The 13,043-nt window shown below is 40.2% G+C and overlaps 1 protein-coding gene across 1 annotated transcript in view; it reads right to left on the bottom strand.

The window, feature by feature from the left end:
* The window catches only part of hpse2 (heparanase 2), a 70,327-nt gene that overhangs the window by 23,865 nt on the left and 33,419 nt on the right, over nucleotides 1-13,043 (bottom strand). The window contains exons 4-5 of the mRNA XM_086180204.1: nucleotides 2,517-2,690; nucleotides 1,232-1,403 (exon numbers count right to left, since the gene is read on the bottom strand). Of these exons, the coding sequence (XP_086036330.1) occupies nucleotides 1,232-1,403; nucleotides 2,517-2,690 (346 nt within the window). The remainder of the gene's footprint in view (nucleotides 1-1,231; nucleotides 1,404-2,516; nucleotides 2,691-13,043) is intronic.

Genomic DNA, 13,043 nt, shown 5'->3' with positions numbered 1-13,043 from the left:
GGTTGTTTAGTCTGTCCAGCTTGGATATTTGGATGGTGAGAAGGTCCAAGTCTAATTAATCGTATTTCCTGAGAGCAGCAGAGACATTGGGCTTTCAAACACAAGAGCCACCTCCTCGTAACAGTGTCAAACACACAAGAATCACCTCGTCGTTAAATGTGACACCCATGACCTGTGGATACTCTACGCTTTCCCTTCTCATCCTCACTTCTCTTCACACCTCTCATGTTCTATATCCTCCCTTTCCTCTGAACCCATTGAGTCAGTTCCTTTAAACAGCTGTACAACTAGCACACACAGGGGCATGCACAAACACATGTCTATTTATGAAAACATTTTCTATCAACAGCAGCCCCCAAAAGCTTCACTGATGTCAATAGCATGAGTACATGTAATGGTGACCCACATGCTTCTTTATGTCCCATAATGAAGGTGAAGGCTGCAGAGACATATTCAGGGATCGGATATATCGTGAATACATTTAAGGATTTTGGGTACCGGAGTAATTCTTCAGCAGACATCCACATTTTTTCAGAGAACATTTCAAGTAGACTGACTGATGGCTGACAATGATGTTTGATGTCAGTTTGATTGATCTTATATTTGTAATTAAAATAGTTTTTATGGGTCAAACATTTTCCTCCTTCAAAGACATCATCAAAGACAGGCATAAATACAATGTATTTTGGCAGGAGACTTAAATCTGAAATACTTTGAAAGCTTTATTGAGGCAAGGCATCTACATGTAACTGTCTACAGTAAATGTTCACAGTGATAGTCGTATAGAGTGGAATCATTGTCTGCTCTAGAAAGATGGAAAATGTTTGACAATAAACAGTTATTTCAACTATCAATGAAATCATGAAGGCTGAATAAAATCTATCTGTATGGTCGAAAGGCTGGATAAAAACATATAAATAGCAGAGGTTTCACAAAAGTATGATATGAAAGCAACATAATAGTTACAACTGGTGGAGCTTCTGGGTAAAACAAGCAGGTGGGATGTTGTGCTACCACGTTATCAATCAGGTGACACTTTATTTAGGTTGACCTGGTATAACTGGGGCTGGGATCATGAAACTAGAGAGTGGAAATCCATAAACACTGAATATGTGTGTGTGTGTGCAATAAACACATTAAGTTCGGTAAAAGTACTTTCCAGTACCCTCCCCCTCTTTTTTCCAGCAGGATAACCTAACAAGGAGCGGAATCCTGCCCAGCGCTGACTCACCCGTCCAGCAGCAGGATGCCATTCTTCCGGGGTCGTCCTGTGTTGGGGCCATAGAGGTGAGCTCGGTTGTAGTAACGCACAGACTGCAGCAGAGTACGCAGCTTGGTGTAGTCTTGAGCCAATTGGGTGCTGTTGATAGCGCGACCCACCATGCTGCGGTAGGCATTCGGCTCTGGGGAGGGGAGACACAGCACACTCAGCAAGACTGATACAGTTTACACAAGCAGCAGTGGGGGGGTGGATGAGAATATTGTTGTTGTAGTCTGATCTCCCTCTCCTTGAGAGTAGCCAAACAGCCAGTAAAAAAAGCGATAATTGAGCAATTGCCAGTAATACAGACAGATGGACTCAACATCCGGGGAAACATCCAAGCTTAGAGGGTGGCCTTGCAGAATCACTAAAACAAAGAGAGCGAGGGAAATGGCTCCCAAAAAGGAGGAAAACCAAATTTTGCAGGTCCACTACTGTTAAACCTCTCCAGTGAAGACCATTTTGATTCTATCTCTACCACGTTGTGTTTGGGCTGCAAAATAAAAGTTCCAATATGTCTGTTTTCTGTGTGCTGCATTCCTGAAAGCTAACATGAGATTTTTATTAGCAAATTTCAAAGGATAACCTTTTCAATCAACCGCTACAAATGTTTTTTTCTGTGTCTGCACTGTCTGGTTGAGTTATAAAAATATGGTCTCTTTCGCCATGGTTCACTTCTTCACTCAAATTTTTACATGGTCAAATCAATGGATTTTGCACGGTACTTTTAGGCTTAGGCTAACATGAAAGTTTTTATTGTGAGCTTTATTGTGGATGAAATTAAATGAAAATATGAAATGATGCGCAGCAAGGAAACACAGGGCTTTGAGAGCACCGCAGCTCCCCTGGAGCACAGATGGTTTCATCCACCACTGAACCTGCACCTTAACCCTTAAATATTCAACATGCACTTATGCTGCTGTCTCTACAACAGCCACTACTAATAGTTATGTGAAACACACACCACATGTAATCATGATTCCTGCAAAAATCAAAACATGCATTTCAATGAACTAATACTTAATCAGCAATTTAATCTCTGTACAAATCCTGTCAAAATATCTCATTAACTTGTGATTCAAATATTCTCATGCAAAATTCTAAGATGCAATATAGTTGTTCTGCAGCATTACATTTGAGATGCAATATACTGAAAAGTACAGTAGCTGAGTAAAAATAGTTAAAATGCACTGTCTGTCTATTAGAGGCTACCATATTGTGCTTTTTAGTAATTAGTGTGTTGTGTTCTCCTGACCGTTGCCCAGCTCCCAGGAGATGTTGTATTTCTTGCCAGCGCTGTACTTGAGGAGGCTCAGGGTGGAAGAGGTGTTCCAGGAGTTGTCTGGGTTTCTGTGCAGCGCGTTGAGCCCCAGAATCAGGTGCAGACCAGCACAGTCGGCAAAGTTGTACAGTTTGTCTAAAGACCTGGCTGGGAGAAACCCAAAAAAGCCGTTGTAACTTTTTTTCTTTTTACACGTCCACCATTATTGAATTAAAATCCCTGCCAACCATGTGGAACTCATAGGGTAATTGATTCCCGTCCATGTCACCCAATGTACAGATAGCAGTCTTTTTAGTCATTGATTTAATGTGGTCAGGTGGCAGAGTCTGTATTAGATGAAACAAATTAATTTGGAAATAAAGTTCTGAGTTTAAAAAAAATGCCCTGTCTCTTGATAAACAAGTACTTTCCCATGTACCTTTGAAACACTGTTTGTTTTTGTTGCAGAAACCTTAAAGGAATATGCAAAATTTCTGGAAAGTTTGAGTGTTGTCCATCCTTGAGCTACATTAAGAAGTTTAAATCCACGCTAGTTAGCTAAGCATAATGATTGTTATTGTGTGATAAGTGTTAGCCTACTTGAGTCAAAAGTCATCTTTGCTTACATCAAGATAAAGAGGCTTGTACTTCGTAATTGTCACGGAATAATACGGAGCTCCTAAAGGGACATGGGGGAAAAATAATTGCGAGATCTCACAAAAGTTCGTCCCCCCCCCCCCACATCCACCGGTACCCGTGAAGCTGGCCAGAATACTGTAGTTGGTTGCTGATAAATCCAACCAGGACTGCAAGATCACAGTATTCTTTACGATGAGAAAGTCCCCTCGCGCTGAGTAATCTTTTCAGATGTCTCTCACTTATGTCAAAGCCATGTTTCCGTCCAAGAACTGATTTAATATCTTTGTATGTGAGGCCAATACCAAAATAAAAGTCAATAAACTTCTCCCACGGGTGATGTGTATATTCCTCCATTGTTTTGTGTCTGTTTTACTTCCGGTTCATTGACGCTACTTTAAAAGAAAAACCTTTGCAAGATCTCGCAAAAGTTTGTCCCCCCCCCCAACCCCCCATTAATTTTTTTCCCCCCATGTCCCTTTGGCTCCGTAGAATAACACCTGGCAATGATGAGACATTTTTATTTTAGAATAAGACAAACAGTCTGATCTACTTTCCTGACTGGGCATAGTGATTTGGCACAACCTCTGAATGTTGTGGTCAACAAAACACTTATTGACTGCTAGGGGGGCAACTACTTCTACTAACCATGGAGGATGAGGAGGATTATTTCTGGACAAACCAAAATGTTGAGCTTCATCTATTTTAACTGCACTATATGGCAGTATGCCAACACTTCACACACACGTATACACACACACACACGTATATACACACACACACACACACACACACACACACACACACACACACACACACACACACACACACACACACACTACAATTTACTGTGCTAAGCCAACTAGCCCTCCAACTCGTCATTATGTGTCTCAGCTCCCGAAGGGTATCTATCTTCTTGTCTGCATCTGGGGATGATGGAAAACAGGTAGATTTTCCAAAAAGTCAGAGTGGTCCTTTAAACTCAGTAAACTATTACATACATCACTAATGTATAGTTTTGTATGAAGAAGTACTGCACATACTGTATTTGAATAAACTGCAATCGACCAGTGATATTTAGACTGCAATCAGTTGTTGCATGCCACTTGTTGAAATCCATGGGACTGATTTTCCCATCATGGAGTCTTGTGGAGATGTGCTCCTCAAAGGAGCAAGTACTAAGACGTTCTAGGTTTCTGCAGCTAATTCACGTTTATGTTTGCTGTCTTCATCAAACCCCGTTATCCTCACAGCACAGTCAAGAGCAGATGTTGGCCAAGTTGGCAGCATATGGTGACAGTGCAAAAAGTGTTTGTTTAGATCTTAATGCGACTGCGGGCTGCTTCTGGTACCTCAGACTCTTGTTTTGAAATTGAATCTCGTTTTTCCATTGAGATAAATATTTCCTTGACTTCTGACCCTCTCTTTCAAGGTGCAACTAGAAACAAGAAAAAGTAGTGGAACAGTCTGGTTTCTGTTTGAATTTGTCTTCAACTGTGGGTTTAAAACCAGCTGAGCTTGCCAGTTAAATGCTCTGTCTAATGTGGAATGAAGACAAAATCAAAGCAGATCAGGGTGCGTGTGAGGTTATCAAACTGCTAAGGTTATGTGAAAGCCGAGATGCACCCTGCAGTATTCTGATATTCAATAACAATGTATATCAGAACTAAAAATGTCTGGTTTTCGGTTAGGAACTCTATACCATTCTTATTAAAAAGTGCTGGAGCTAAAATGTGTTTTTATTTAGCATTTACTGTAAGCCTGTATTTCCAATAGAACAGTGGTTATGTATAATCCACAGAGAAAATAAAGAGAAACAGAAAGATTTCTCATTGCACCTGGCATTAATTCCCTTTTCAGCATTGACAGCACAAAGCCTGAAAACAAAATACAATGCGAGCAGAAACAAGCTGGTATTGCACTCAGTATTTTTTCGGGAGCGCAGTAAACTGTCTGTCTGTCCCCATGCTAACCACTAATATTACTATTATCATAACTGCTATTATGATAGTGCTCAGTGCGGTAAAAACAGACGGGTGTCTGCTTGCAAGGGCAAAGATGAGGGCAACCGGATGGATAAAGTAGCGCCAGATGTGGCTGTCAGGATGAGTGATTCCAGACTCTTCCTCACGTGAGAGCTAAGCAGAAGATGACAGCCTTCACTTGCTACAAGCTAACACCCCTACATGTAAATCAGATTAGCATTGATGAGATGCTAAAATATATTTTAGTGCTGGTGATTTAATGAGAAATGTGTATAATCAAACAATAACTGCATTTATGTTCCAGATAAAGTCCTCAAAATACCATTGTATTTATGCAAGTATTTGTAAGCAGGTACACAAGTTGGATAGCTAGTTTTAAAGTTATATTTGTCATATCAATTAAGAGTATTACAGTCAATCAACAAAAAGACTGACTGTTATGAAACTTTTGGAGATATTTAATAATCTATTATCCAAAAAATTCCTTTAAAGTTCTGAAAGACATCATAATCCTTGTGGGCGGAGCTAATCCCAAAGGTAGTTATAGTGACTTCACAAAAAGAGGGTTTTTTGGGGGGGGGGGGGGGGGGCATGTTCAGTTGATTCGGTAACAAGTTTATTTTATTTGTTGTTATATGTCTCCGAGTAACTTGTCTTATTGTAAATCCATCCATCCATTTTCTACCGCTTATCCTGTTAAGGGTTGGTGGGGGGGCCTGGAGCCTATCCCAGCAGCCTTCAGGCGAGAGGCAGGGTTCACCAGTCATTGCAGGGCCAACACATATAGACAGACAACCATTCACACTCAGTCATAACTACAGTCAATTTAGAGTATCAATCAGCATAGTCTCCTCTTGATGTTTTTGGACTGTGGGAGGAAGCCGGAGAACCAGGAGAGAACCCACACAGGCACAGGGAGAACATGCAAACTCCACACAGAAAGATCCCATACCTGAGCCTGGAACCTTCTTGCTGTGAGGGGACAGTGCTAACCACTGTACTACCATGGTGCCCTTATTGCAAGATCCAAATCTTTACCCAAACCTTCCATTCTCAGCACGGAGGTTGCTACTAACTGGCTCAGAGTTTGTTGTTGTTTTAGGGGGACTCTGAATACAGCAGCACACAGGAAGCAGAATGGACAGAGAATGACAACTAGAATTATCCCCCGATGGCAAATTTCAGCTTGGTTTATACTGGGCAATGTATCTATTTTATCGATTAATTCGAGTTTTTGTTGCGGAAAATTTAAAAAATAAAAAATTTGAGTTTTTACTCTTCTTGCTATGGCTCACCTTCTGTCCTCCAGTAGCTTCCATAGCTTCCCCCCTCACCCTTGTTTCCTGCGCACGCATAGCAGCAACATGGCTAAGGAGAGCGAGAAGTTTGTTTCTAAGAAAGGAGTAGTATTGTCATTGGTTCAGAACTGGTTTTGGATTGCGGCAACAGACGTTGAACAAGTGACTGCGCGCTGTAAAGTTTGTCTGAAGCCCTTTGCAACAAAAGGCAGCATCACAATGAACTTATTTCAGCATCTAAAACCGAGGCATCCAGCTGAGTGGGAGAAATGCCGCTCTTTGCAAGGGGGACAAGACTGCTATAACCAACAAACTCCCACTAAAAACAGCTTACTGTGTTGGAATCATTTACCCACAGGACCACATATGACAAGAAAGGGGCACGAAGGAAAATCACTGAAGCGGTCGCTTTGCACCATCGCTAAAGATATGGTACCCGTACATACAGTGGTTAGTTAAGTTTTTGATAAAATAAAAGCAGAACTTGTTTTGAGTTCTCTTTGTCCTGAAATCAAAATACATATAGCAAGTACGAGTACTAAGTACTAAACATCATGAATCTAATTTTTTGTGAAAAAATCAGATTTTATTTTTAGTCCATATCGCCCAGTTCTAGTTTATACCGCTGCTTTAAATTGATGTAATGACTTCCTATGAAATGTAATTACAAATTGCGTCAATGCAGATCATAACAGCTGTGGCTGGTGAAAACAACAAATTTCCGCTTACATTTCTTCATTTTTTTCCAAAACACTAATTTCTGCACCAGCTTCTGCTCTGGACTGGGCTTTTTTGTGTGCAATACTTATTTCATAAAGTGAACAAGTTTTAGGTTAAATTCCCAAAATAATTTGTTCTGTTGCTCTGCCATTATTGAAATTATATAAAGAAACTCAACATTGGCGTTATCATTTCTGTGTTGTAATTGGAGTGCTGGTCCTGTGTTGATGTAGCACAAAAGAATAAACCATTCTTTATATCCACAATGTTGATTTAGTAAACCTGCCTACCCAAAGACTGAAGAGAGCTGATGTGTACTTTAGGTAAACTACAATGAACCACAGATGATCCCTCAGCTGGATTCATGTCTATCATCTCTCAGTTCTGCTTGGGTTCAGGTCCAATTATTTAAATAATATATGGGTACAGCTCAGGTCAAGCAATTCTTGGTTCTTTCTTTCTTTTGGTTGAATACATCAACAATAGCTCCTACCCTGAAGATGAGGCTCTCATTTATGGCCTGTAAATAACAGACTATAATGCTTTCTTCCAAAGAAGAAGAATGATGCTGGATGGATCCTCCTGGTGTCAGGAGATCTGCAGATCACTAAGGCAAAGATGAAAGAGACACTAAAACAGCCCTTCAGCAACAAATCTGGGATCTCAGTCAGAAAAAAACAATGACATGACCAAACTCTGTGTATGTGCGTGTATGTGCTTGAACATAATTGTGTAGTTGAGCTGCGGCCACATGTCCATGGAGTTGAAGAACAGAAATGCAACTGAACTCAATAGGATAAGGACATAAGTGGGTGGAATAACAGCATCACTCTTCTAAATGGGGGTGATACAAATGATCTATTGTTAGACAAACACAGACACCCGCACTTCATCTTGCCAACATAAAACTGCCTTTACTTTTGTTGGAAGGATCAAGCCAGTAACAAATGGTGCTCATCCCATTTATACTTGAGAATGGAAAAAATAAACATCTTTTTAAAAGCCTTTTTAAAAGGAGTCACATTCTATGATATAATATTGTTTTAAATAGTCAAGGAATTCTCAATTCTTAAAGCACAATGAAGGCCTGTCTCAGAGGCACTCAGTTAGAAAGAGTACAAAAAGTCCAGCTGTAAACAAACAGAAAAAAACAGAAAGCTGTGCATGCATACAGGGTGTTTTTGTGTGTGTGTGTGTGTGTGTGTGTATAACGGAAAGAGTGGGGGTCTGGATATTGTCAGGCTGTCTATCTGATAGTAAAGCCAGTTGTGTGAAGCCGAGAAGCGGTCAGCATCAGTCAGCGCTACGCCTCATTTCTGCAGCTCTGCAAAGTCCCCCCATCACTGAGGTAACACACTTGTCTTTATACAATCACAAACACGCACTCCCTTAACCAAGAATACTCTCATTTAGTGTTAGTTTTTAGGCCAACACACCAGCCAGATGTCCATTTGATGTTTTCAATGAAATCACATTTTCTGTCTCATTCGTGCACATTTCAAGAGATACTATCAGCTGACAAGACAGGTTTTTTTTTATGTAGGGCAGCCGTCAACGGTTTTACAGTTGCACTGCCAGAATCGATTTCACTCGTGGATATACCCTCTTTAAATAAGGAAAAGCAGATTGCTGTTATCTATTATGAGACAAACAGTTTCTGGGGACTTTTATGAAGTGTTGTGATTGAAGAAAATTGGATTTAGTAAAGTAGGACATATTTGAAAATCTTCAGACAACTACAAAAGTAGACCAGCCAAATAGGACAAAAGAAGAAAGGATATTATGTTTCATAATTAGTTCAGTAAAGCAGGTTCAATTTGGTAAAATAATTACCAGCATTTTGTATATAATTATTTTATGTAATTAGAATTTAAACAGAGGTTTAAACAGAGGTTTAAGCCAAGTCAACTTTAAAAGCTTTTGAGTCAAAATCGAAATAATGGATTATTCCACATGCTCCAAGGAAAAAACCCATCCATCCATTGTCTTCTGCTTATTCCAACATTAAGGGTAGCGGGGGGCTGGAGCCTATCCCAGCATCAACAGGCGAGAGGCAGGGTACACCCTGGACAGGTCGCCAGTCCATCGCAGGGCCAACACAGAGAGACATGCAACCATTCACACTCACATTCATACCTATGGTCAATTTAGAGTATCAATCAGCCTCGTCCCCAATTGCATGTCTTTGGATGGTGGGAAGAAGCCGCAGTACCCGGAGAGAACCCACGCAGGCACGGGGAGAACATGCAAACTCCACACAGAAAGATCCCGTGCCCAAGCTGGGACTCGAACCCGGAACCTTCTTGCAGTGAGGCCACAGTGCTGACCACTGCACCACCGTGCAGCCTAGAAAAATCCCAATTTACTATATCTACTTTTTAAGATATATCAATATATTCTCAAAGGTGAGAGTGAATAAGACAATATCATTTATACTGATATACTTTCATGTTATATAATAATAGTGTTATATAACGTTCTACATTGTGCATCGCTTCTCTCTTTGGTCTGTGCTAAGTTCTCTCCCACTTTCCTTTTGTACACACTTTCATTCACGTTCCTGCAAATTGGAGAAAGACAGAATGAATGCTGCTGGAGACAATCTCCATCATCCCAAAAATCTCAGTCATAAAAATCTCAGTTATTCTTACATTATTCAGATTTAAAATATCAAATGAGCAGCAGAACCCTGTTATCTAAAGAGAAACAGGTTGCATCAAAAAGTAAAAAAGCATGTTGAATCTCTTCTATTGTTTACAACAGCACCATAAACTATAACACAAAGTGGGCGTTAACCAATACCAACCCTGAAGCCTTGCCGTGACTGCAGTTATTTGCTGTGGTTATCCCAACCGTCTCAGCGCACAGCAGGAAGCTGGCAAAGAGCGGAATGTTCCTCCTTGGGAAATGAGGAACAGGAAGTTTGGAAAAGTTGGATATACAGTCCCAAATTTTAGCTTCACGAAACAATAACTCATAGGTGAAATACTGATAGAGCAGAAACAACACCACTTTCAAGCCATAGTAACTTAAGAAAGCAACCAGTTTTCCTCTAGATGCGCAATGCGTTGGACTGTCGATGTTGGATTCTGCTGCCTGCATGAGAAGAGCATGCAGGAACTTATTTTAATTCAGAGATTTTAAATGTGTGCTGGAGAGGATTTCAAAATATCAAGATAAATATTGGGTATTGTAATATTGCCAAAAATATTGTGATATTGTATCTGGGCCTCATCTCCAAGCCTCGCAGCTACAATAATTGAACTAGCATCTATCTTCACTGAACTGAGCACAGCTGTGCAGAGGGAACATTTCCTGTAAAATTCAGATAGTGTCAAAACACCTCTAATTTTATATTTCAAAATCTTGATATTGAGTCTTTAGATGTGAAAATGCTGATACATTGCTTGATTCCAATTCATTTAAATAGGGACTACAGCAAGAGCTTTGTTTACCACTTCTGCTTTCACTCAACACAAAAATATAATTACTTGCTGCCATACCCAACTTACTGCCACAGCAAATGTCATTTTGGATGTTTAGTTAGTCTGGAACATATGGTTGGAACGTAATGTAAGAGCAAACACACACACACACACACACACACACACACACACACACACACACACACTCACAAGCCTGCGCACATTCATGCTGAGTTCTGGCTTGCTTTAAAAGCCAAATCAAAACTGAATCCTCGAGAGACATGTGCAGACAGGGGAGAAGGCTGTTTAACAAAATTAATTCTGAGCCTTTTTTCCTGTTTATGCATACCGTGTGTTTTCCCATATCTGGAGTAACACATTTCACTCAAGCCTCAAGAACCCAAAGAAATCCCTGTAAGTGTCTCTACAGGTCAATGGGCATGATCCGAAAAAAACTGACTTACAAGATAATGACCTGATTTTCTTTTGATAAAACTTTGATTTTTTGTTCATAAAAACCTCAATTCCTGGGCAAAAATGACATGTGCATGTATAGTAATTATGTAAAATATATTGTTCCCATATGGAAGTGTATTTGTAGTTGTCATATTGCATTGGCTGAAAGAGCAGAGGGAAAACATCCTCACACACATCAGAATCAAGTATGACGGAAATGACATTTCTCAAACTGTCCATCCATCAGTTTGGTAACATAGTGGGAACATTTGATGATAGCTGCATGCAGTTGCAGACAAACAGTGAGACCAGTCATGAAGCAAACTGTTACAATGTCCAGGAATACCCAGGAGCACCACATTTATCATCACCTCCTCCAGCATTGCTTCCTCTCTCGCCACCATCCCTCTTATGTGTCTAGCAGATCTCTCTGCCTTCTGTTTCTCATTGGAACTCCACAAACCAGGTCCTCTAGCGCTAAAGGAACAGTTTCTGAAGCAAGGTCATCACACTTCCAAATTTAAAATAAAAAAAGGTTAAAAGAACCACTACTGATGCAATTCAGTCAGAGGCAGAGCAGTGTATTGTTACGGCCGCTGTATCAAAAGCTATTAAAATGTGGTGCTTTGCAATGTTCACATAGTGTATCTGCGAATTATCCTGATGTTAACTTGACACTGCATGTTAGGGTTGTGCAGACGGAGAAATGTGTTTCCAATATAGTGTGTGCTCCTCCACCAGCATGTTGCACAGACCCCAACGCCTCCATGTTTACACACACAAACCTCCACATGGACTCTTCTTTCATACACGGTGGCTCCGCTCCAGTAAAACCACTCAGGTTAAAAAAACTTTTATATTTTAGAGGAATGTAAGATATGTGGTGGGCACATGTTTTCAATTCTATTAGTAATAGAGGGGGACTGGAGTGTGCATGGATATATGTTTGTGTGAGTGTATGTCTTTGTGTGTGGATGTATATCTGTGTGTGGTTGCGGGGGGGGATTACCTCAGTTTATGAATTTGCTGTGACTAGACTTGTTTTTGGCCTCCTTTGTGTGTCCAATTTAAGGGGATGCAGGGCATGTCTGTGAGTAAGATGAGTGGTATGTTAACATGCACTGTTCTTCACAAACAAATCAAAGACCAAATAAGTGGACTAAGTAACATCAACTGCCTTCCATTGACTTGGGGCTACGTAACTGAAAACACTTGTTGGTGGAACAGGTTGTGAGGGAAATGCATGTGGAGACTGAGCAGTTCTCACATCTGTTTGGCAATGACTGCTGTCTATCACTCCTTTGGGGGAAAACTAAGCTGTTTAGATACTAATGACCAAACTTTGTTTGGCTTGTAAAGAAACAAGGTGTGTTGAAGTATTAGTTTCCCAGGAGAGAAACGTCAACTTGTCTCTTTGCTTGCATTGTGGATCTACCTAACAAAACCACACACAAACAACTTTAAAAGAAAGTAAAGCTGCAAGCATTTTCATGAGGCGTGCTTATGAATCATCCTGGCTCTTTAGCACTCATGAATCAATTTCAGCGGAGATTCATCTCCATCTAAAGCACGTTAGAATCCTGAAACATGTCTATGAGCTTGAAAGAAGCAACCACAAATGCCTGTAGCTGTTTTTTGCAGTGTGCAGTCCATTTCACCACTTTAATGGATAACATTTTTACTTCTGTGGTGAAAAATTATGTGATTATCCAACTTAATCTTTACTGGATGTTAATGAAATGTGTCAGACATTGGACTCTAGCTTACAAGCTGCTCTGGTTCAATGAGAAAAATCTAAAACACGCCTAGCTTCAACCAAGAATACACTGGCAAAGAGATAAAAAAAAAGGTTATTTTTTACAACAACCACTCGGTAGTGCTGCAGAGCTCATTAGTGCGATGAATCAATGTGTTTCAACAGTAAACGGAGTTTTAAACAGAAGTTACATTGACAGAAATATCACTCAAATGTTGGATAAACACCTCAGACATAATAGAAGT

This window comes from Aulostomus chinensis, chromosome 16 (assembly GCF_037954235.1).
Source record: "Aulostomus chinensis isolate RoL2024-O1b breed Wild chromosome 16, RoL_Achi_v1.0, whole genome shotgun sequence".
NCBI classification, from domain to species: domain Eukaryota; kingdom Metazoa; phylum Chordata; class Actinopteri; order Syngnathiformes; family Aulostomidae; genus Aulostomus; species Aulostomus chinensis.
This window is presented reverse-complemented; position numbering and strand designations above follow the sequence as displayed.